Source organism: Perna viridis, chromosome 2 (genome assembly GCF_037379345.1).
Source record: "Perna viridis isolate PV_CMFRI_1.1 ecotype Kerala chromosome 2, ASM3737934v1, whole genome shotgun sequence".
Classification (NCBI taxonomy): Eukaryota; Metazoa; Mollusca; class Bivalvia; order Mytilida; family Mytilidae; genus Perna; species Perna viridis.
This window is the reverse complement of record NC_142446.1, coordinates 45,505,021-45,527,091: the sequence shown is the minus strand read 5'-3', so window position 1 is coordinate 45,527,091 and position 22,071 is coordinate 45,505,021. Positions and strand designations below refer to the sequence as shown.

Genomic DNA, 22,071 nt, shown 5'->3' with positions numbered 1-22,071 from the left:
AAAATGGCTAGAGGACCAAAAAGAAAAACAAACAAACAAACTTCAATTTGCTTTAGATTCAAAGATTTTACAACATGGTGATTCAGTACTTTTTGACATCAGAACTCACAACAAAACTAATATAACCATAGCACTAATGTTCCCTCTACAGTTTCAGACAAAACCATAAATATATACAATAAAGTATTATTTGAACTTGGATTTATTTTGGAATTAAGAAAACGAGTAATAAAATTATTTGAAAAACTAACTTAATGGGATTAGTTATGCCATCATGACTAAGGGGGTTAGTTTTGCCATCATGGCTAAGGGGGTTAGTTTTGCCATCATGGCTAAGGGGGTTAGTTTTGCCATCATGACTAAGGGGATTAGTTTTGCCATCACGGCTAAGGGTGTTAGTAAGTTTTCCTTAACTTCTGTTATTCAACTATCCTTATCCCATAGCTATACTGGCATGACTAACCCCCTTAGTAAGGGTTGGTTTTACAAATTATTTTTCATTCATTTTCTTAATTCTAAAATAATTCCAAATTCAAATAATAACTTGTTATACATACATATTTTTATCTCAAATTTAACTTTTATTTTGTCAAAATCTTCCCCAATGTAAGGAGCATGACTTTTCCATGTCTGGTCTTAGTCCCTGGATTACATTCTTTTGAACCTTGGTTCCCTTGATTACTCTTTGACATTAACATGACATTAAGTACTATTTCTTATAAAAAATATCTGCTGTAATATGGCATAACTTAAGGTTTTGTATTTTCATGAGTCCTAAATTTTAGATGAATTCATTACATACATTTAAGTATAAAAAAACTGTGTAATAGAAATAGACAGTTACATACACCCCATTACTACTAGACTGTTACATACACCCCATTACCACTAGACTGTTACATACACCCCATTACCACTAGACTATTACATACACCCCATTACCACTAGACAGTTACATAGACCCCATTACCACTAGACTGTTACATAGACCCCATTACCACTAGACAGTTACATAAACCCCATTACCACTAGACTGTTACATACACCCCATTACCACTAGACAGTTACATAGACCCCATTACCACTAGACTGTTACATACACCCCATTACCACTAGACAGTTACATAGACCCCATTACCACTAGACTGTTACATAGACCCCATTACTACTAGACTGTTACATACACCCCATTACCACTAGACAGTTACATACACCCCATTACTACTAGACTGTTACATAGACCCCATTACCACTAGACTGTTACATATACCCCATTACTACTAGACTGTTACATAGACCCCATTACCACTAGACTGTTACATAGACCCCATTACTACTAGACTGTTACATACACCCCATTACCACTAGACAGTTACATAGACCCCATTACTACTAGACTGTTACATACACCCCATTACTACTAGACAGTTAAATAGACCCCATTACTACTAGACTGTTACATACACCCCATTACTACTAGACAGTTACATAGACCCCATTACCACTAGACTGTTACATACACCCCATTACTACTAGACAGTTACATAGACCCCATTACCACTAGACTGTTACATAGACCCCATTACCACTAGACTGTTACATAGACCCCATTACCACTAGACTGTTACATACATCCCATTACTACTAGACAGTTACATAGACCCCATTACCACTAGACTGTTACATAGACCCCATTACTACTAGACTGTTACATACACCCCATTACCACTAGACAGTTACATAGACCCCATTACTACTAGACAGCACACCACTCATAGTGATATGCTGTCAATTATCTCAAGAAATCATGAACTTAAATTACTGCAATTAAGTCTCTAGGTATTAGTAAAGAATTCCGCCAAAATAAGTTTGTTTATAGTAGGTGTATGCAACTGTCTCAGTAGGATAGTATATAGCAGATAATTTTAGCGGGGTACTAATTTTGGAATATTTTAGCAGTCTATTTAAAAACCGCAAATTAAATTCCGCAAAAAAAACTTTGTAAGTAATAAAGAACAGCAGAGCTTTCATCAAAATTAGAATCTGTGAAAAAATTTTTCCATACTATACTCTTTACACCAAAACTGTCAATTTTGACACCAAATAATCGGCCATACAGTACAAGTTGTAGATACACATAATGTAAGTCTTGTGTATTTTTAAACTAACATCATGAAATACTGTGATATTAATATCAATAGTAAAAATTAATACTCCAACATTTACCTAAATGGGCACACAGACCAAAAACAATATGCAACCAAACTTTTTTGGTCGAGTATATAAATTGTAGAAATTTAAGTTTTGTGTTCTGTAGAAATTTTCGTAATTGTTCATATAATTTAAGTATAGTTGACTACCATGCATTATAAGACAAGCACTCGTGTTAGTTATAAAAGTATTAGGATAATATTAATGTGTTAAATAACAAGAAAATGTTAATAGGTAAAATTATTAAAGGTTTACTGCCAGGAAAACTCAGAAAGACAAAATAAAAGTTTATGATTTCTTCTTAAACAAAGCACCCCATCTAGGAATACAAAGTCAGGTAGTCACAAAACTTTATAAACGCCTGCATGTCAATAAGGCATTAACCATATTGAAATGTTACAAGCTGCAGGGAAAAAAGTTTCCACCTATATCTGAGGCAAGGGGTAAGCTGGAAACAGTAACATAAAAAGGTTCCATTGAAAAATAAATTATTTTCCTTTGATTGTGAAGGGAGGTAACTAGAATGTTTGCAGGGGATGAGACTTACGACTTGTTGCAGGTGACTGTAGATCACCATTAGGTTGTCGACTTGGTGTATCAGTTTGACTAGTAGAAGTCTGCGGACCACCACTACTTGATGGACTACTGCTTTCTGTCATTTTCCTACCAGATTCTGTTTAAAGATATACATGCTAATAACATGCTACATTGGAACTTTCTGTGTAAATTGATGTGAAAGATTCATTGTATAAAAAAGTACTTTCATGAACAATATAAATGTTCTTTTTTCAATCATTTTTGGTCATTTTTTAAATTTCAATTTTTTTTATGGATATTGAATGATTGAAACTAGATTTAAAAATTAATTTATTGAATCTCAGGTCGTTTTGCATAAAACACATTAAGGAGGGACATATGCAGAACTAAGGCTTTTTTTAATACTTTTTTCCATGTCAGGTGATATGAAGGTGACTTTCACATCGTTTACATACAGATGCTTGTATAGATCAATATGACAACATAATGGAAAATAAGGATTTGAAAAGAGATTTTATTCCAAGTTGAAAAACAAGAAATAATTTTCCACTGGCCTAAGAAAATATGGTAAAGAAAGTTCCAGTGTTTCAATGACTTAGTTAAGAATATTAGTAACTAATTAACATGCAATTCCTTTATTGACATATATATATTAATTTGCATATGATTCCTAAATATAAGGAATTGTACTGGTATATTTATTTCTAAACACATGTATATGAGTGACACATACACAATTAACAAGTATAACAAGAAATGATGATTAGTCAATATCTGTAAGTGGGTTCATTACATCTTAGTTTAAAGGAAATGTTTTAGAATATTTCATCAATACATGAATATTAATTATTTGACGATTCAATAAACTTCAGTTAAAATTTACAATAAATCAAACAAAAAATCAAAATATTGACCTCTTAAAATATAATGATAGTGTTGATGTGTGTTCAAATTTAAAGAAAAAAACACAATTCAGTCGTGTGCATAAATGATAAAATTGATGATCAAGATCCTTATTTCATAATTCAACACAAAGTATAATTTAGAAAACAATGACTTGCAGAATGCATAGAATTGAGAAAACCCAAAATTTGAAAAAGCAAGCTTTTTAGTGGCAGACTACTTCATCTGTGGTGAACCCACGAGCATGAATTGAGATGAAAGATCAGTAAAGCTGACAAGACAAACATAGTGCTTACCATAGTTTGTGGTAACAATATAAAAATCACGACCAGTGTCTTCTAAATTGTACAAGACAGAACCATAAATGTTGAGACAAAATTCTGTGATAAGTGCTTGTAAAATTTTGAAAATTACAATCTAAGTGCAAATAACTTTCTAAATTTCTACTGGTCAATGTATACTATGCCTAAGTGGTGTGCTTGCTCGCATGGTCAATTAAAATAAAACAGCAATTACTAAACCATCAAGTACCAAACAATTTTTTGCATTTTTTTCCAATTCATTACATTGTATTGTTCTAAAATGTTCAATTTAATTGGGCTTTCAATAATCATTGGGTTAGACAAGAACCATCAGTAAGCAAATCTAAAAAGAACTTATGTGTACTGCCCATAATCATATAGACCAACGGACAAAATTTGATACACACCAATAAATAAATGATAACCACACACACAAATTGAAAGGTTGCCTTTTACAGTTTACTTTGAAGAAATGATATTGTTCCTTTACTGTGGATTGTTGGGGCCTTTCAGAGCTTTCTTAAAGGTGTGTTTATACCTTTTTAACACCTCTCGAGGATCTCTGAAAGTATTGACTATTGTGTATTTAGGTAATACATTGGTGCATTTGTTGCATTTCATCATATAAGTTCCTTTCCCTATTATCATTTTGAATATACTGATAACCTAGGTGATTAGTGAGTGGTCACAATCCAATGTGATTTTACTTTACAATGTATGTGAACAAAAACTAGTGCTTTATTACTAAATTTGTTCCACAATTTCAGGATCAATATTTTCTTGTATCCAGCTTTAAGTGTTTCTTTTCCAATTCCTTTTTAATCATTTCAATTAACAAAAGAAAACTCAATATGAATACATGACAATGGCTTTTACAGCTTATTAGCAGGCAAACATGGTATACTAACTACTCAAAACAAAACTAGAGGACTAAAAACACAACTGATTAAAATAAACTACTTTGTCAAAATCTAAGAGATAAATTGTAAATAATGAAATATTATATTACTCAAAATTTTATGTAAATTCCAGTGTTCAAACTAGTCAAGCATGGACTGTTCTCTAATTTCTAAGATTAATGAAAAAAATAATGTAATATTTCTACTTCAAAAGCTATCTAACTTGTAGTAAACCATTATATTTTATAATAAAGAAAGTTATCCAGAGTCATTTTTTTTCAGGTAAAACTTCCCTTACAATATCTGCAGTCTTTAACTTTAGCCTTTATTTACAAGTAGTTTGCTACATGATGTAAGCCTTTCAAGTATATCTAACATCAAACCGTTTCTGTAGCCTCTTACCTGTGGTCATTTTGCTGCCCACAATGGAGCCTTCACTCATGGCCTCACTGTAATTCTCTGGCAATGAATCAGGTGTTTGTGTTTCCTCCTCAATGTCCATTTCATGTCTTCTTATATTCTCTAAATTCATCCTTCTTTCAAAAGCTGATGGATAGGCTGTTGATCTATCCCTACAGAAAACAAGACAACACTGTTGTTCCGCTCAGCACTAAGCGGGCAGACACATAAGATGGCAAAATTTTTGTTTAAGAAATCATATATTACGCCATCTCTTAAAGTCATGAAATCTGAATTCATGGTAACCATTTGCACTTATAGAAACTTTCTTTTCTTGGTAATGCCAATGCATAAACTTTGCCCTTTCATTAAAATATTGATTGAGCCTTTATATATGCAAGGTTTGGCTGGGTGCCATTATTTGATTATTGTCTCAATAGCATGTTTTCACATGTCTTTCATACTAAATACAAACCTATGTAGAAATTCTTCCTTGCACTGTACTGGAAGACTAAGTCTGAGATATTCTAAATGTACTTTCTCCAAAGTGCCAAAGGTCTTTGACAGAACTTTCAAGCATGGTGTTACATGACTTCTACAAAACCATTTTATATTTAGTATTGATTGGGTGCAATTCATGAATTTTAAAATGTTTATTGAAGTTCATCTGATGATCATAACCTAGGAAACATGGTGGAAAAAATATAGGAAACTAACGGACTGTTGTACTTTTTTGTAATATATAAGACACTAACTTCTAACTAAATTCTGTTACTCAGAATGGTACTTTCAAACTCCAGACTGTGATTTCTTTGAGTTTTAGTTAATACAAAGTAAAAATCATTGTAGTGGAACACTACACTTCACCTGTAACTTATCATGGTGAACTTATATACCAAAAATCATGTCATAATCTGCAAGCGTTTAGAAAAAAAAAGTCTGAAAAATGGTTATTTCTGTGAATTTAGCTAAGTTCAAGGCCCTGTAAATTTAGTAAAAATCATCCTAGCAGAACCAACTACAAACTTGTCCTGTAACTTATCATGGTGAATTTAAATACTAAAAACTATGTCAATATCTGCAAACATTTAGAAAAAAAGTCTGGAAAACTTATTTCTGTGAATTTTGCTAAGTTCAAGGCCCGTAATTTCAGTAAAAATCATTGGAGCTGAACAGAAGTTAAACTTGACCTGTAACTTATCATGGTGAACTTATATACCAATATCATGTAAATATCTGCAAGCGTTTAGAAAAAAGTCCGGAAACCTGAAGCTGGACCGATGGACGGACGGGTCAGAAACATTATACCCTTCGCAACTTTGTTGCATGAGGCATAATTTAGTATTGCACAAAAGAATCAAAATGAGGTTATGAATTGCAAACAGAATCCATTTGATTCTGGAATAATATTTTTAGCATTTGGTAAAGATGATTTATTTTGCCACAAACAAATTTCTACTTTCAACAGGAGTCTAAAAGTTTAAATGCAAAATTTTCTAAAAGTTGAAAATACTTTACCCTCCAGGTATTCTCTGAACCTGCAGTCTGGGATGGTTATCATCAACTGGTTCAAACAACGGCTGTTCTTTCCCATACCACAGGGGTACACGGCGAGTCATATTCCTGAAAAGGAAGAAAAATTAAGAATCTAATACTGCTGACAGTGCAAGATAGGAAAGTTTTTTTAGAACCCAAAAAGGTAAGATTTCACGTTTTCTAAACAGGCTCTCACAATAGGAAGATCCTAAAGGCCAAAATATCTACCAAACATTATCCAATGAGATATCTTTTGCCTAAAATAAAAATTATGTTTATAACCCAAAGGTGAATGGAATTTCCTTGTCTTGCATTTTTTAGCAGTGCTTTGTACTTTCTCTCACTTAAAAAATTTGGCAATAAGTACTCCATTTCAGAAGACCCTGCTTGCCATGTTTCTTGTTTCTTAAATGTTTTATTGTGATATCATAATTTCACATAGCTAAAACATGAACATTCTGTTATCAATTGCAAAAAAAAGTTTAAGATGTAATGCAGATATATTTGGACCCAATTTTAAAAAGTGACTACTTACACACAGAATGGTTCATATCCTTCCTGGAGACCACAGACAGTGAAATATTTCAGAGTATTAACATCCTAAAACAAAAATATTTTATAACAAATTTGAAATAAAGAAAAAAAATACTTGTTGTTTACTATATCATTAATATGCCTCTACTTGTATAACTTCATTATTATAGAAAAATGAACTGAAACATTGAACATAATTAATATTTCGTGAAGAATCTTTATTCAATTTATCACCAAAAATATCATCATTTATAAATGTTTAAAGAAGATTCAAGTCAAGGATAGACAGACATATACCTGTCCAAAGTTAAGTTTAGCCTGTTGATTGACTCCAAGAGTCATTGCTGGTACATAGCCTTCAGCAGCATCTAAAGAACGGAAGGCTATCTCTTGTCCTAAGTTGTCCATCATCAGTTCTCCATTCAGAGAGAAGGCTGCAATTTAAAGTCACACATACTTATTTCAAAGTACAAACGTTGAGGCAATACTATTAAAAGAATGTTTTAGAAAGTACCTTTAAGTAATAAGAAGTAACATATTTTATTCATTGGTCGGAATCTACTTCAAATCAATGATCTAAAACATGAGTGAAACGATGTAAGGGTATACTTTCTATCATAAAAATCTTCCAAAATTGCATCACATTTGTCATTTTGACAATATATTAGAATATTAATGAAATTCAAGATGGCTGACATTTCCTTAAAAAAAAAAACCTTACTACATGTCTTATCATTGAGATCCAGCATACAACCAATGATGTCTCCAGCCTGCCAGATCTTACCATACTGTTCACCTCCTTGGTACCACTTCCTTCCCTTTAGAAAGGAAATATATGTAGTGTATGTGTCTTTGATACAATAAAATACTAAGTTATAACTTCTTGAACATCTGCTCATATTTTAGTAACAATCATGCTTCAGTCATGAGCCTTTAAGACATTGAGAGAGAACACTCCTACTTACTGTTTTCGGAGAAAAACTAATTAAAAAATCGTTATGAAAGTTGAGACCAAAACATTTTCTAATTTATTTTTTTTCCAGGAAAATACAGAGACAGTCACGATAATGATATGAAACCAAACGGAAAATTCATAAAGACCTATCTCCATTCTTTACATAAGGTTTATATTTTCATAAAAAAAAAAAAACACTTCCTTTAGATCAATTAAATAATTATACTCTAGTGTGTTATATTTACCAGAAGTCCATCAAAACCATAAGATGATCCATCAAGTCCTATCTCTACACTAGGTTTGGCATCAATTTTGGACCAACCAATTTTCATGAATCCTATTGTCAATACTTCAAATTCATAGTACCTGTAAATAACATGGATATAGTCAAGTCATATAATATAAAGGTTTTAAGACAAGTATTGACTGCTTATATCTACAGGAATAAAGCAAACTACAAAATGCAGCTTCCTTGAATATCAAATTAGGAGTTGATATTTTCCTTCCTTGACTTTCATAGTGGGATTTGTTTTTTGCCTTCTTGAATAATGAAGTAGAAGCTCATATTATTTTGCCTCCTGAATATCAAAGTAGAAGTTTATATATATATATATATTTGAAAACCAAAATAGGAGTAGATATTCTTTCCTTAAATATTAAAGAATGTGTTGTTATATCCTTTTCTTGACTATAAAAGCAGGAGTTAACCAGTTAACCATACTAGATTTTTAATTGCAAAATGGTGGGAGAACCATTGTGAAGAAAATAATGACAAAGTCATCTTTCCCATAGCCATACATAAACATGTTAAAACCTACCATTTTCCAGAAGAAACAGCATATGTTAACTGAGTTCTGTATGTTCTACTCCTAGATTTCTTCTGTCCAAGCGTCCTGGAGAGAGCTGAAAATGAAAAATATGTGTAAAAGGGAAATGTGTTCAGGCCTGGGTACCATAAACAATCTTAAATAGAGATTTTTTCTTAAATCTTCAAGTTTATGTGATCTGTTTGTAGAAATTTGAGTTGACGAAAGATTTGAAGAAGTTTTGTTCAGACCTTCAGTTAAGTCAAAAATTAGAGTTAACGTGTGTGTACCTTAATAAACAAAGTGCTCTACTAATTCTGTACTGGGTAATTGAAATTTTAATAGATAATGAAATGCAATTTGGGAAATTTTTTTGTAAAAAAAAACCGAATATGATAGACTATGGCCAGAGAAAAATGCAAGATAATAAAAAAAGAAAAGAACACTTTAAAAAACAGCTGAAACAACATATTCTAATTTCATATCCATAATGTAAAGCACACAGATGTATAGAAATATAGACTCTAGTTAGCCATTAGAAACAAATACTAAGAAAGAATAGGTACTCTATAAAGCCAGATAAAATCTATATAACCATAGCAAACCGCTCCCATTATAAGTGACATTAAACTAAGAACACAATTATCTTAAAATGACTGTTATATTTTTCATTCTATGAAGAAATAACCTCAATGCCTGTGGTGCACACTAAATAACTTGCATAGCAGGTTATTTTCAAGTGTGAACCATAAGCATTGAGATTATTTCAAAAAGACCAAAAAATATAACAGTTAATCCTTATAATTTGATTTTAGTATCATTAAATCATTCTAAAAGGTTGATGACATCACAGTCACATTACAAAATTTGGTCTATGAGATAATGGACAAAAATTTTTATCCAATCAGAAATTATGTTACTTCCGAAATTAAATTATTTAAGAATAACAGTACAGATGCAGAACTGAGTAAGAGAAATGACAAAAATTGGCAAGAATTTACAATCTTAGACCTAAAATATTGACTTTTCTAAAGCAAATAAATAACACAAAGCTGAGAATTCAATTATCTTTTAAGACGACAGTAAAGATACACTTCAAGTAAAAGAAAAAGTCATAACTGGAAAGAATTTGCTATCTTAGATCAGTAATTTTGTTCTTTTAAAATGCAATTTTCAGGTCTATTTTGTTCAAAGATTACAAAAACTTTGTATCTATTCCACCCACTTTCATTTCTAAGTTGACCTTTGTTTCATAAATAATTAAAGCAAGTATCATAGTTAACTTCAGAAAATATGATTGGTCGTCCCTTGATTGTATGATCATTATCTGATAAAATGTGGACAACTACTAGGGAGATAAAACTTTTTTAATCATTTTGTAGGTTTAAATCAAACTTTAACTACCAGTTAACTACCTAAAGAATTTCATCAAGTGATTATTATTTAATCAGGGGAACACCAACTCAATTCCCCGAAGTTAACTACATAATTCTCTGTAATTAATACAGTAGTATAAATACTCCTTTGCATTAAGCACACAAATTCTATGTCACAACCAACAATACATGTACAAGTAGTGTCAGTCACATGTATACAAATAATTGTGAAAACAGCACATAGATCAATTCTGTTGAAATGCAGAGAGTATAAATAAAATAGTATATTTGTGTAAACTGTAACCAGTTGTAAGTGAAACACATATACAAGAATGCATACCTGTATTTTTTAGATTACCGTAATTCAGCAGGTGATCTAAAAGCTTACTTCCTTTGAAAGCATTAAATATAGTACATGTATTACATAAAATAATACATTTATATACATTACAACATTATCTAAAACAGAAAATGACTAAAGAAAACTCAGGTAAAAACTTTACTGCCCATAAAGAACTAAACCCAAGGACAAGAAGAGAATTTCAAGGTTATTCAGTTTTTTTATTCTCTGATCAATGTGTTGGTTAAAAGAGTTAAATTATTTTTAGCTTTAAACTACAAACTGAAAGTAAAATAAATCAACAACAGTAACTCAGGGGTAATCTTTGAACACATTTCAGTTTCTTTACCTGTCTGAGCACTTTCTCCTGTCTCACTGGTAGGAGGTTCCAGGTTATATCCATATGCCAGCAGTGTCTTGACAGTTTGGTTAGACTGAACTCTATTTGCCTTCTTTATTGCATCATCTACTTTATTGTATGGAACAAGATGAGGGCTTCTCTTGTTGTGATGGTCCTAAAAACATTCATATGTACAGTTGTAACATAACAAGATATTTCATCCTATGTTGTGCCGAGAATAGAATACCCTGAACATAAAATAGATAAGTGAGGAAATTAGAAAGAGGAGATAATGTACAACTCATCATGTAAAAGCAATAAAAAAAAAGTGAGAAATTTGATACAGAAAAGTGTAGAAGACAAATGGACAGACAGACAGACTGACTGACAAGGTGTATGCAATATAAGCCCCCAGTCATGGTATAATTTGACTAAACCAAACTAATGGTTCAGCAAAGTAATTTCTAATACAGCACATCTAGTTATGAGCTTAAAAAGAAATATGTTTTAGGGAGCACGGTAAAAAAATTAGAATTGCAGAATACAGCCAGCTCTGTTTTTGCTATGAAGGACAATAAGCTCTCAAGAAGAAGCAAATTTAAACCTGAAAAGCAAGTAAATGGAACTAAAAAATTAGGAGGTTCATCAATGTTTAAGACGAGGTGTATATGAATCATATATGTTTACAATGATATATCTTCCATACCTCAAACATCCCATACGTCCACCCATGTTTGATTCTGTCTTTAGCCCAGACATTGTGTGTATTCTCTGCCAGTAGTTCTACCAAATCCTCCATTGCTTCGTTCAGAGCCACTGATGTCAGATCAAGTGGTGTTGGCTTGTATCCATTACTTTGTAAAAAGCTGTAATTTGAAATAGAAAATAGCTCTCTGGTCTATTTTAGTAATAACTTAAATTCTAAATCAATAAATTGGTATCAAACTATTTAGTTTAATGATTCTTCATTGCTTTAAGCTTAGGAACATGGTGGATTTCATTTATAAATATTTTTTTCATAGAAATAAAATTTACATATTAGGTACTGATCAAAATGCACGATATTTAACTACACTTGTAAATTAAGAAATTTACAAAATAAAAATATTTTGCTATTCATTTGATTCTGTTCCAAAGAAATGAGAAACCATTGTAGAACTATTCGGTAGTACTCAAATATTTATTTTCCACTTTCTTCCTTTGGTAAATTGAAAAATAGTTCAAAACTAAAGCTATAAAAAAACTGAAACAGTTTGAAACAAATGTTGCATTTCATATGCTTAATAACTATTCTCCACACACTATTCTGACATACTTGTTAGGAAGTTTGAGTGTTTTCAGTCTGTTGTTTTCTTTCTTCTGGTTGTCCATACTGATGTGGTAACCTAGTGCTAGCAGTGTTCTATAGAAATATAAAGTAAATCTTACTCTGGTTTAGTGTTTCTAATTAAAATTTTACATCTATATAACTTAATTAAGAATTATATATTAATAGTATAACAACTAAATATATACCTGATACTTTAAATGATTGTAGAAAATGCTTTTTTTTTTAAATACCTGATTCAAGGAGATTTATAACAAAACAAATCAAGATATCCTTTCAATATGTAAAATTTGATCATGTGACCTTGACTATTGATTTATAACACATTAAAACAATAGGGCTCAAGGTTTTTCAAAAGACTAAATATGTAAATGTATGGTCAAATTCTAATGAAAGATTGTAAAGAGTTTAAAATGGAAATACAGACAAAAGTATGGATTGAAGAATTAAAACTTTTTGAATGAGAGAATAAAAATTATACAAATGTTTTTCATATTCTGCTTATATAATTTATTTTTCATAATTACTTATATCAAAAGCAGGTGGTTCATACCTTAATGTTTCAAAAGAAACAGTAATGACATATTTCTTCTCTGTCATGGGGACTTTCTCAAAGTTGTTAATTGATGGATTCCTTTTCCTTGGATCATCTCTGACTTCACCATAGGACCATCCTTGTTCTATTTTACTAGCAGTCCAAATCTCATGGAGATTCTCAGCTAGCTTGTCTCTTACATTTTCAATGTAAGCTGGAAGCTGAATCTGCAACATAAAAATCTCAAATGAGCTACTCAAAACAAAGTTTATATAAACAATAATTTTTTTCTTACGAAATGCATTATTCTGAACGATGCTTCATGAATGTTCTAATAAAATGTTTTTCATCTCTATAAACACAAGATAAATCCTATAGTGATATTCATGGCTAAAAGTTGAAATTAAAAAAAAAAACAAAAACAAAAAAACTGAGTATATGGTTTCTGTTTTTGCAAATGATGGTACTTTCAAGATAAGAAAGGCTTACATTTGCAGTATCAACAGGTTTTGGCACATAAGGAGTATATTCTACTTCTGTTGGACCATAGAAGACATTCCTATGGATTTCACCAAACCAGAAACATGGCTCTAGTTTGAGTTTTTCTTTTGGAAGCATTGATTCTATGGCTGGAGAATGTCCATCTGGGATGCTGAACTTAAATTTACCATGATCTCCCCCAAATACGAAACGACAACTGAAACACATAAAATCCATGAGAAATTGGCAGTGAAGTGAAAAAAAAAACAACAAAAAATTGTCAAAGCTAAAGTTCATGTACATAGATTAACATAAAAACTGTATATACATTATATAAGTTAATTGTTCAAACTTTCAGTCATAATGTTTCAGTAATTTGTTTCTGCTCAACTATGACATGCAAGTTGTAAGAAACATTTTAACAATTGTACTAATATTTCATAATAGGCATGACCTGGTTGAAATCAAAAGAATGTATCACAGCACAAAAAAACCTTTTATACTATTTTTGATTGAGCTTAAATAATATAAAATATCTGAACTTTGACCTACCTGACTCTGGCTGACATTGACACTACTGGGAAGAAAAGTCCATCAAGGTTAAAGTCCTTGAAAATACCTCTGACCTTGATACCATTCAAGGTGAAGGTTATTTGTGGTACAGAAAGGTCAAGACAAACACCAATGACATCTCCATGTTCTAATTGGTGTCCACTCCTCCTTACTTGTTTTGGCTTTCCACCTGATAAAAAAAGACAGCCCTTTTAGAAGCAGGTTTATGGCGATAAAAAATCTTCCTTGAAAATCGCTCTCCTGTAATCTTAGCCTATAAAGTTATGACAGCACACATAATAAATCCCTCTGAAGTATCTCTTTCCTCTTAAATGATTCAATTTCTTTAAACTACATTTTAACATTACAATATTGATGGAGCTGACACAACAGCATCTGGATACTTTTTTCCCCTGTAGTATTCTATTCGATTTTATATCAAATCTATACAGAACATAGGTCAATTGACATGACAGAAGTAATATAGCAGACATGAAAATTTCAAGACTTGTTAAGTTTATATATAGTTGATTTTTATGCACATTTTCGTCATGTAAAAACACCTAAAATCAGATGTCAACACCACTTTTTCAAGGAGATACAAAAATTCAAATTAAATCACACCTGTCCATAGATTTGCTCCATCAAATGCATATGAGTAGAGATCATCTCCTACAGCATTTCCTCCCCACTGTTCCCCTCCTCCAGGGTAGGGCACATATCCATTGGTGTTGGCTACACCCACTCTCAGTACAGGTGGCAGATGTGTGGCTGATTCAAACTGTATCACTACTAGCTCAAAGTACCATTTCTTGTACATGGCAGAGCCATCTAATACTCCCACATATATGTTTGGCTTTATACTGAAATATAGTGCAGTGATTTTTAAAAGACGCTTCAATACATTTTGTAACATTGATGAGTAAAAATGCTTTTAATTCTTTTTATTTTCAGCATATTTCTGAAATTAATCAAGATATAATGTATATAAACAGTTAATGTAAGACTTTTAAAGATGGTCTATAAATGATTAGTTTTAAATGGGGTTATAACTTTTTAAATATTCTACAACTTCCATCTTATTGTGGTCAAAATCAGAAGTTTGCATAATAGGTTTCTAACCTACTCTGGTTGCAGTAAAGGACCATTTGACAAGGCATAACCCAAATTGTATGGAATGTTGTCATTTCAACACAAAACATTAGATTGCATGTGTTGTCATGCTAAGTACACCCCCACTAGTACAGGAATTTGATATCTGACAGCAACCAAACATTACTTACAATGTATGCCTCATCTAGATAAGGTTCCATACCAAATTTGAAATCAATCCATCTGTATGATTACAAGATATCTGTGATGAAATTTGGACCAACAGACAGATTGAGAGATGGAGGGATAAAGTGATTTCATTACACTACCCACTTGTTGAGGGTATAAAGTGATTTCATTACACTACCCACTTTTAGAGTGAGGGTATTAAGTGATTTCATTACACTACCCACTTGTTGAGTGAGGGTATGAAGTGATTTCATTACACTACCCACTTAGTGACGGTATTATTAGGTATTTTTGTTAGATGTCTAACACTGAGCAGTTACTAAGATACCTTGCAACATGATCAACAAGTTTGGTTTGCAGCAGTAAGTCCTTTCCAGGTAAGAGATTATCACAGATAAGATTCTGATTGGTTCTAACAGCTACACCACTACCTACACACAGGGACTTTAATACATCTAGCACCTACAATGATATAGACACATATGTATATACAGTTTGGATATCTACCTATTAATGAAATTGTAATCAATTAGTACTTGAAAGAATGAAGAGGGTATAAAAAAAAGAATGAAGAAAGACAGAAATCTGAAGTCAATATCAGTGGCCAGCTGCCTATCTTCACAAATGGCAAGAGCATATTCTTTACGTTGGTGGAGAGAGAATGGTCACATGTGTAAAAATCATGGTTTTTTATAAATACACCATTGTTCAGAATATTCTGCAAAATAAAAGTAAAGATAATTTAGGGGTACAAATCTTATGATCCCTGCCTGCTGTCTTTCTGAAATACCAATGCTTTTGGTGTGCAAGGCCTTGAGCTGACATTTTTCATCCAGGTGAGGTTGTTGTCTCTTTGACATATTCACCATATCCATCCTCATTATAATTTTAGTCATACTCATGCTTATGGGTCTCATGACGGGTTATAAGTGATTTAACTGTACCTTAGGATCCCTGCCTGCTCTGTCTATAAGTGATATGATTGTTATGATGTGCTTCTCTTTGATCATGTTCAGTGCTTCAGGACTGTCAATCAGTACACAATGTAGCACATCTAATACTCCTAGAATTTAAAATTAAACAAATCATGAAATAGTAAACTGAATAGGTAAACCACAATAATCCCTCTAGAGATTTACCTCAGCATAGAATTAGACAGTAACAGACCTTGAGGACAGAATGTCTAAATATACAGGTCTGGATGCCATTTCTAAAGAAAATTTGATAAATAAATCTTACTTTCATAAGTTGATTGCATAGAATTTTTACACTTTGTCATAAAACAAAATGTAAGAGAGATTATTTATGTAAATACCTGACATTAAAGTTGTAATCAACACAAAAATGGTTTCAGCAGTATTTTTTTAAGAAGACATTACAAACTAGATATACATTACAGTAGCTCACATTTTTAATCAGGTATACAAATGTTGAATACCACAATTGTTTTACACCTACAAGGAATTAAAAAACCTTAACATATCCTTCCATTAACCATACCAAGAACACAGATCTATACACTAACCAGTAGAAGACTGTTGACTCTCAAGTCTACTGACAAGCCAGTCTAGTCGATATGATTGAGCAAACTGGGCACAGTTGGCACGGTTACCACGGATCATGGCAGCAAGTAAAAGATATAAATAGCTTGATATGTCGTCCCATTTACTGGCTGCCTCTTCCCCAGCATAGTGAGCAAAGTGTCGTCTGCTCTTGTATTGGATGAATTTGTCAATGGTTTCCAAGATCAAGGCAATCATACCCTGTAATAAGATTTTTTTCAATCTTTTGATATGTTTATTTTATACAGAAAACACAAATTTATTCAACAAGCTTAGCAATATTTCACGAAAGTGTTATATGCAAAGATTTTCTTTTCCAGAAGTTTTCTGTAAACTAGGACGACCAAGGCATAATTTCTTTTTTAAATTGTTTACATGATACCAACCTCCTCTTGGAAAAGGTCCTGTCTGTTTCTGAGAGCTCTCAATTTGTTTTGTTTCTCTTCATGTTCTGTAAAGGCAAATATTTGGCATTAGAATAGTTCCTGACACTGGGATAAAAAACAAGTTAAATAGTAAATAACACAATTACTGTTTAAAAAGTAGTCTAAAACTACAACAAAAATGTCTTTTTAACATGGGGAAATGATAAAATACACAAGGTATGTAACAATTCTACTATGTGATCAAATCCACTCTCAACTAAATGTTGTTTTCACAAATTTAATCTGATATAGGAAAGGGCACATGCAAACCATTCTAAGGTGGTGAATTAAGGTATGTATGATATCCTTTTGTCTAATTGAGAGAAAATATTCAAAGCAGAACAACTTTCATTACTTGCAACAATGAATAATAGCACAAGCTTGCAAAGACCATGGGTGCTTTCCACAAAGGCCTGTTCATACCTAGTCACTCCTCTCAGAGGACGTACCAGATGAACAAAAAGTAGACTTAGTGAAGTTAGCTCGTACTGGCAAATGGAAAACAAGCATATCTTTTTATACCTTCCAATATTCCTTAACAAATTCACCTAAGCCTAAAGGGTTAGGATTGAACAACTTACCTTCGTCTTCACTTGGCTGAGCAAAATAGTCAATGAGGTCCTCAAGGCACTTTAAAACTTCTGAAAGACTAATTCTACCCCATGCATGACTATTTCTGCCCTCTGTCTTTAATGCATCTAAAGCTCTGCAAATAAAACAACACAGTCAGATTTATGAGTAATGAAACATTGACAGCCACTTTCAGTCAAACTGCCAATAAGCAACTACATAGTGTGTTCTAATTTAAGTCAACCATATAAAATGGAACAAATATGAAAAAATAATGACTCAAAACTTTGTCTTAAACAGAAGACTTGATATAACATAATTGTACAATTTCAAATTATCAATTGTAACAATGTTGAGGGTAATATTTCAAAAGAAATTAAAATTGAGCATGATTGCCATAGTATTAAGAAAATTTGCAAAAAAATGTTTAATTCATCAGCCTGCAAGATTAACATGATCTTAAGACAGCACCTAGGCTGATTTTAATTTTTGATTTAACAATACACATACTTATTAAATCTGTTAAATATGGATTGACATTTTCTAATGACTCTTGCTGATCTAGATTCTTCCTCTTGGGCACGGGAAAGAGTGAAACCATCATCCATATGGCCTTCTACCAACATCACAGCCTAGATAAATAAAAGAATACTCTATCAAAGTTACAGTCCTCCTTCAAGACTATTGAAAACCAACTTATTTTTGCCAAGCTATCTATTATTGTTTATTATGTAAAAAAGAATAAAAAATGTTAAAATAAATCAAGAATAGGTGCCTTCAATATTGAAAATGTGCTACACAAAGTGTATGTCATGAAAAAAAAAAAAGGAAGCAAAATTAAATTGTAATTTTAAAATGCCAAAAAAAGAATCCACAAAAAAGAAGGTATGCAATAAGTTAATCTTGAGAAATAAATTCAGTGACCCAATTTTTATTGAACCACTTTTGCTTAAGTATCTTTGATATCTCAATGCTGAACTCAATAATTTGGCTTAAACAAATACTGACATTTTCATCACATTGTATCAGTGATATATAAAGTCAAACCTTGGTAGCTCAAACTCCAACCAACCATTGAAATGTGCTTCAGTTATTGGTAGTTTGAGAAATCAAAGTTTGTAGATTTCTGGACTTCTTTCGTTGCCAGTCAGAATTCGAATTTATTGTTAGAAATTGCTTCTTCCTGCAAAGTTTTGTTAATTCTTGCATAAATTTCATTTGCTTTCAGAAAGTTATGCTGACTTGTAGACATTTAAAGTGCTGTGTTAGCTTTTAAAAAACTTTACACTTCGAGGAGTTTCTTGGTCAATAAATTGTTTTCATCTAATTTTCTTTGATACTTTCATCATGCAAACTTTCTCGAACTTCAATCAGTAGTATGTTTGATTAAAACTACCTAATTAGTGATGACTTGAACATTACCTGTAATTAACTAAAATAACACTTTGATTAATGATAGGGTTTCAGTTTTTCACACCTTTTATTACCCAAGCTGATAAAATGGCTGACAAGTTTAATTAGTGAGGGTTATTCTCAAAGATTTATTACCTATCAGAACAACTATTCAGTTCAAGTTCGTTATTCATATTGATTATATAAGAGAAAAGTTTGGTACTTTGAATCATGTTTTAGAAATCCTGGGTGTTGGAGCCATCCAAGTTCGAGAGAGTGAAGTTCAACTGTATAACAAAATAACAAAATAATAAATACCAACTACCATAACGGTTTCACTGACCTTTTTAACTTCCAGTTTGCCAACTCCTCTCTTCTTTGTCTCGTATGTTTGATATGAAAGCCATCTACCAGTTTCTGTGTGTTGTATAAATACCATAGAGTCACCATATTTGATATCTGAAGTCCCCATCCCCTCATCTTCTCTTCCTTCTGTTTGTCTCTTATCATCCTGTAGGAAATATTCATATGTCAGCAAAATTGACACAAAAAATTTCTATTAGTCATATGCTCAAATGACTGCACTGTTTTGCACACTTTTCAATACAAAGCTTGACATTGAGTAATACTTTTTGAAATCTTGAAATCTAAAATAAATTATTATGGCATTTGTTGAATATTGCTACAGTGAGTGATATAGTTAACTTCAGGGGATAGAGTTGTCTTCCCTTGACTGTATGTCAATCATCTGAAGAACTTCCTTACATAGTCAATTAATAAGAAAATTTTAACTTTCTATAATTTCATAAGTATTTTAACCATGTCTGAGAGAAAGTGAAAATCTCTTGGTAAATTTTCTAGTTAACTACCTTTCATTAGAAGATAGTCATTTAATCAAAAGAAAACCAACTCCATTCCCTAAAAGTAGGGATTTAAAAAGGAAAGCAGTAAGTAATCAAGTCTTAAACTTGGTTCCAGACAGAACAAAATAAATTTATTTCATTAGCAAATTCAATTAATTACTATTGTGTTATAAGAAAGCTACCTTTGAGCTAAATAACAAAAAAGCGACAGCTTGTTCCTCAGCCTTTTGTCGGTGAACTGTAACAACCTGGTTGTCACTAGTTACACCAAGGTAGCGTCCTGATGTCACATGACGTAATCGACACTGCTGTCCCCATCCCACGAATCCACTAGCCCACCTGAAAAATTAACACAACACTTGTATCTCTTAACCCCATACAGATCACTTTAACATAACAAACGTAGTCAGTTATTGCTGAACTTTCACATATAATACTAATTCAATGTGACATTAAACTAATCTTCGTTTATCTGAAATCCAACAGTACTACAGTGCTACTATAGTAGCATTACATGATAAAATATTCAATCAGGCTGTACTGTAATATTAGGAAAGTATTATTTCAACTTCAGCTGCACTACTTTAATAAGTGTTCAGTATGTTAAGATTTGTATAGAATGTTTAAATTGGTGCTATAGTAAATCTGGGTCTGATGTGAGGTGGTTATATGAATTGAGACACAAAGGTACTGCATGAATTCATAACCTTGATAAAGTAGCTGATAAATGTATTAAAAACAATTTCAGATCTGCTTACTAGTAATTCCAACATTCCATAGTTATGACCACAATTCCTTACATCTCCTCAAACTAATCTTTAACTTCATAATAACATCTCCTCAAACTAATCTTTAACTTCATAATAATCTTCACTTAATACATTGAGCTCACTATTCAGCCTTGCAATTTATGATGTGTACATAATGGTGAAAATCCATGCAAATTACACAGAACTCACAGGGGTATATCTATGCAATTTGGCTGAAGCATAAGTTATATTTTCTCCCAAATGTGTACAATCATAACTACTCAGTTTTTCTAGATACACGGAAGAAAAACCTTGTGTGCACAAGGCAGAGGAATCATCCCAAATTTGTGCAATTATAATTTATAGTTGAACTGGTTGAATTTCTTATGATTCCTTTTTTCTTAGCTCCTCTCTTCACGTTAAATTCTTATGTGGAGTTACTGTAATTTAGTAATTTTTCTAGTGATATTTAAATAAAATAGTTATCTGTAGATAATTGGTTGTTTTTACTTACTTAGTTCTTATTATTTCTATTCTCCATAAGGATCTAGCATGGCTACAGACTGCTCCTGTCTCATACATTACAGCACTGTAAAACAAGATTCAATTGACAATCATCTTATATTATATTTCACACAATTTTACTAAGAAAACATATTTAACACATGTGAAGTATTTCTTTAAGAACTTGTAATGAAAAATAATGGCTTAAGACTATGGGAATGATATATGGTTTAATGATATAATAACTAAAGTAGTCCAAAATATGATTTTCTCCCAAAGACTCTCAAAAAGACAAGTTATTAGTCACTGTCTCCATTACTACTGAAAGGTTAAGTTCTAAAATTTTGATTGTTCAAAAGGCAAGTAACTCAAGGGATTCAGTTGCCCCATTATGTAAACTTTACCAGGCAAGTGGGTAAGCAACTCAAGATATCAAATTGCCCAATTATCATTATACTTAGCTGGGGAGCACACCAGCCACTCAAAGGACCAAGTTGCCCCTGTTATTTAAACTATGTCTGGCAAATGGGCAAGCAGTTATTTTCAACCCTGCTAAAGGGCATGATTATGTTTTGAATATTTCAAATAAAACACCTTTAAAGTACAAATTTTTCTTGAGGATACTATAGTATAATAAATAAGAATCAAATATTGGATCCTATCATAAAAATTAGAGCCGAGATGAAAGAAAAT

At 31.9% G+C, this 22,071-nt stretch overlaps 1 protein-coding gene across 16 annotated transcripts in view; it reads right to left on the bottom strand.

Annotated features, from left to right (window-relative positions):
• The window catches only part of LOC148625347 (ryanodine receptor-like), a 113,296-nt gene that overhangs the window by 65,631 nt on the left and 25,594 nt on the right, over positions 1–22,071 (bottom strand). For 5 of the 16 annotated variants that reach the window (XM_088568802.1, XM_088568788.1, XM_088568789.1 and 2 more), the window contains 27 exons: positions 21,389–21,463; positions 20,308–20,464; positions 19,606–19,773; positions 18,381–18,502; positions 17,882–18,006; positions 17,262–17,326; positions 16,839–17,076; positions 16,258–16,376; positions 15,642–15,775; positions 14,657–14,895; positions 14,033–14,222; positions 13,490–13,697; positions 13,019–13,227; positions 12,454–12,540; positions 11,845–12,004; positions 11,148–11,313; positions 10,799–10,849; positions 9,095–9,179; positions 8,522–8,642; positions 8,043–8,139; positions 7,619–7,755; positions 7,323–7,387; positions 6,770–6,874; positions 5,727–5,846; positions 5,255–5,424; positions 3,948–3,989; positions 2,759–2,884 (listed from right to left, as the gene is read on the bottom strand). In XM_088568802.1, the coding sequence (XP_088424928.1) occupies positions 2,759–2,884; positions 3,948–3,989; positions 5,255–5,424; positions 5,727–5,846; positions 6,770–6,874; positions 7,323–7,387; positions 7,619–7,755; positions 8,043–8,139; positions 8,522–8,642; positions 9,095–9,179; positions 10,799–10,849; positions 11,148–11,313; positions 11,845–12,004; positions 12,454–12,540; positions 13,019–13,227; positions 13,490–13,697; positions 14,033–14,222; positions 14,657–14,895; positions 15,642–15,775; positions 16,258–16,376; positions 16,839–17,076; positions 17,262–17,326; positions 17,882–18,006; positions 18,381–18,502; positions 19,606–19,773; positions 20,308–20,464; positions 21,389–21,463 (3,581 nt within the window). The remainder of the gene's footprint in view (positions 1–2,758; positions 2,885–3,947; positions 3,990–5,254; positions 5,425–5,726; positions 5,847–6,769; positions 6,875–7,322; positions 7,388–7,618; positions 7,756–8,042; positions 8,140–8,521; positions 8,643–9,094; positions 9,180–10,798; positions 10,850–11,147; positions 11,314–11,844; positions 12,005–12,453; positions 12,541–13,018; positions 13,228–13,489; positions 13,698–14,032; positions 14,223–14,656; positions 14,896–15,641; positions 15,776–16,257; positions 16,377–16,838; positions 17,077–17,261; positions 17,327–17,881; positions 18,007–18,380; positions 18,503–19,605; positions 19,774–20,307; positions 20,465–21,388; positions 21,464–22,071) is intronic. The other 11 variants (XM_088568796.1, XM_088568792.1, XM_088568803.1 and 8 more) reach the window with 5 other exon arrangements.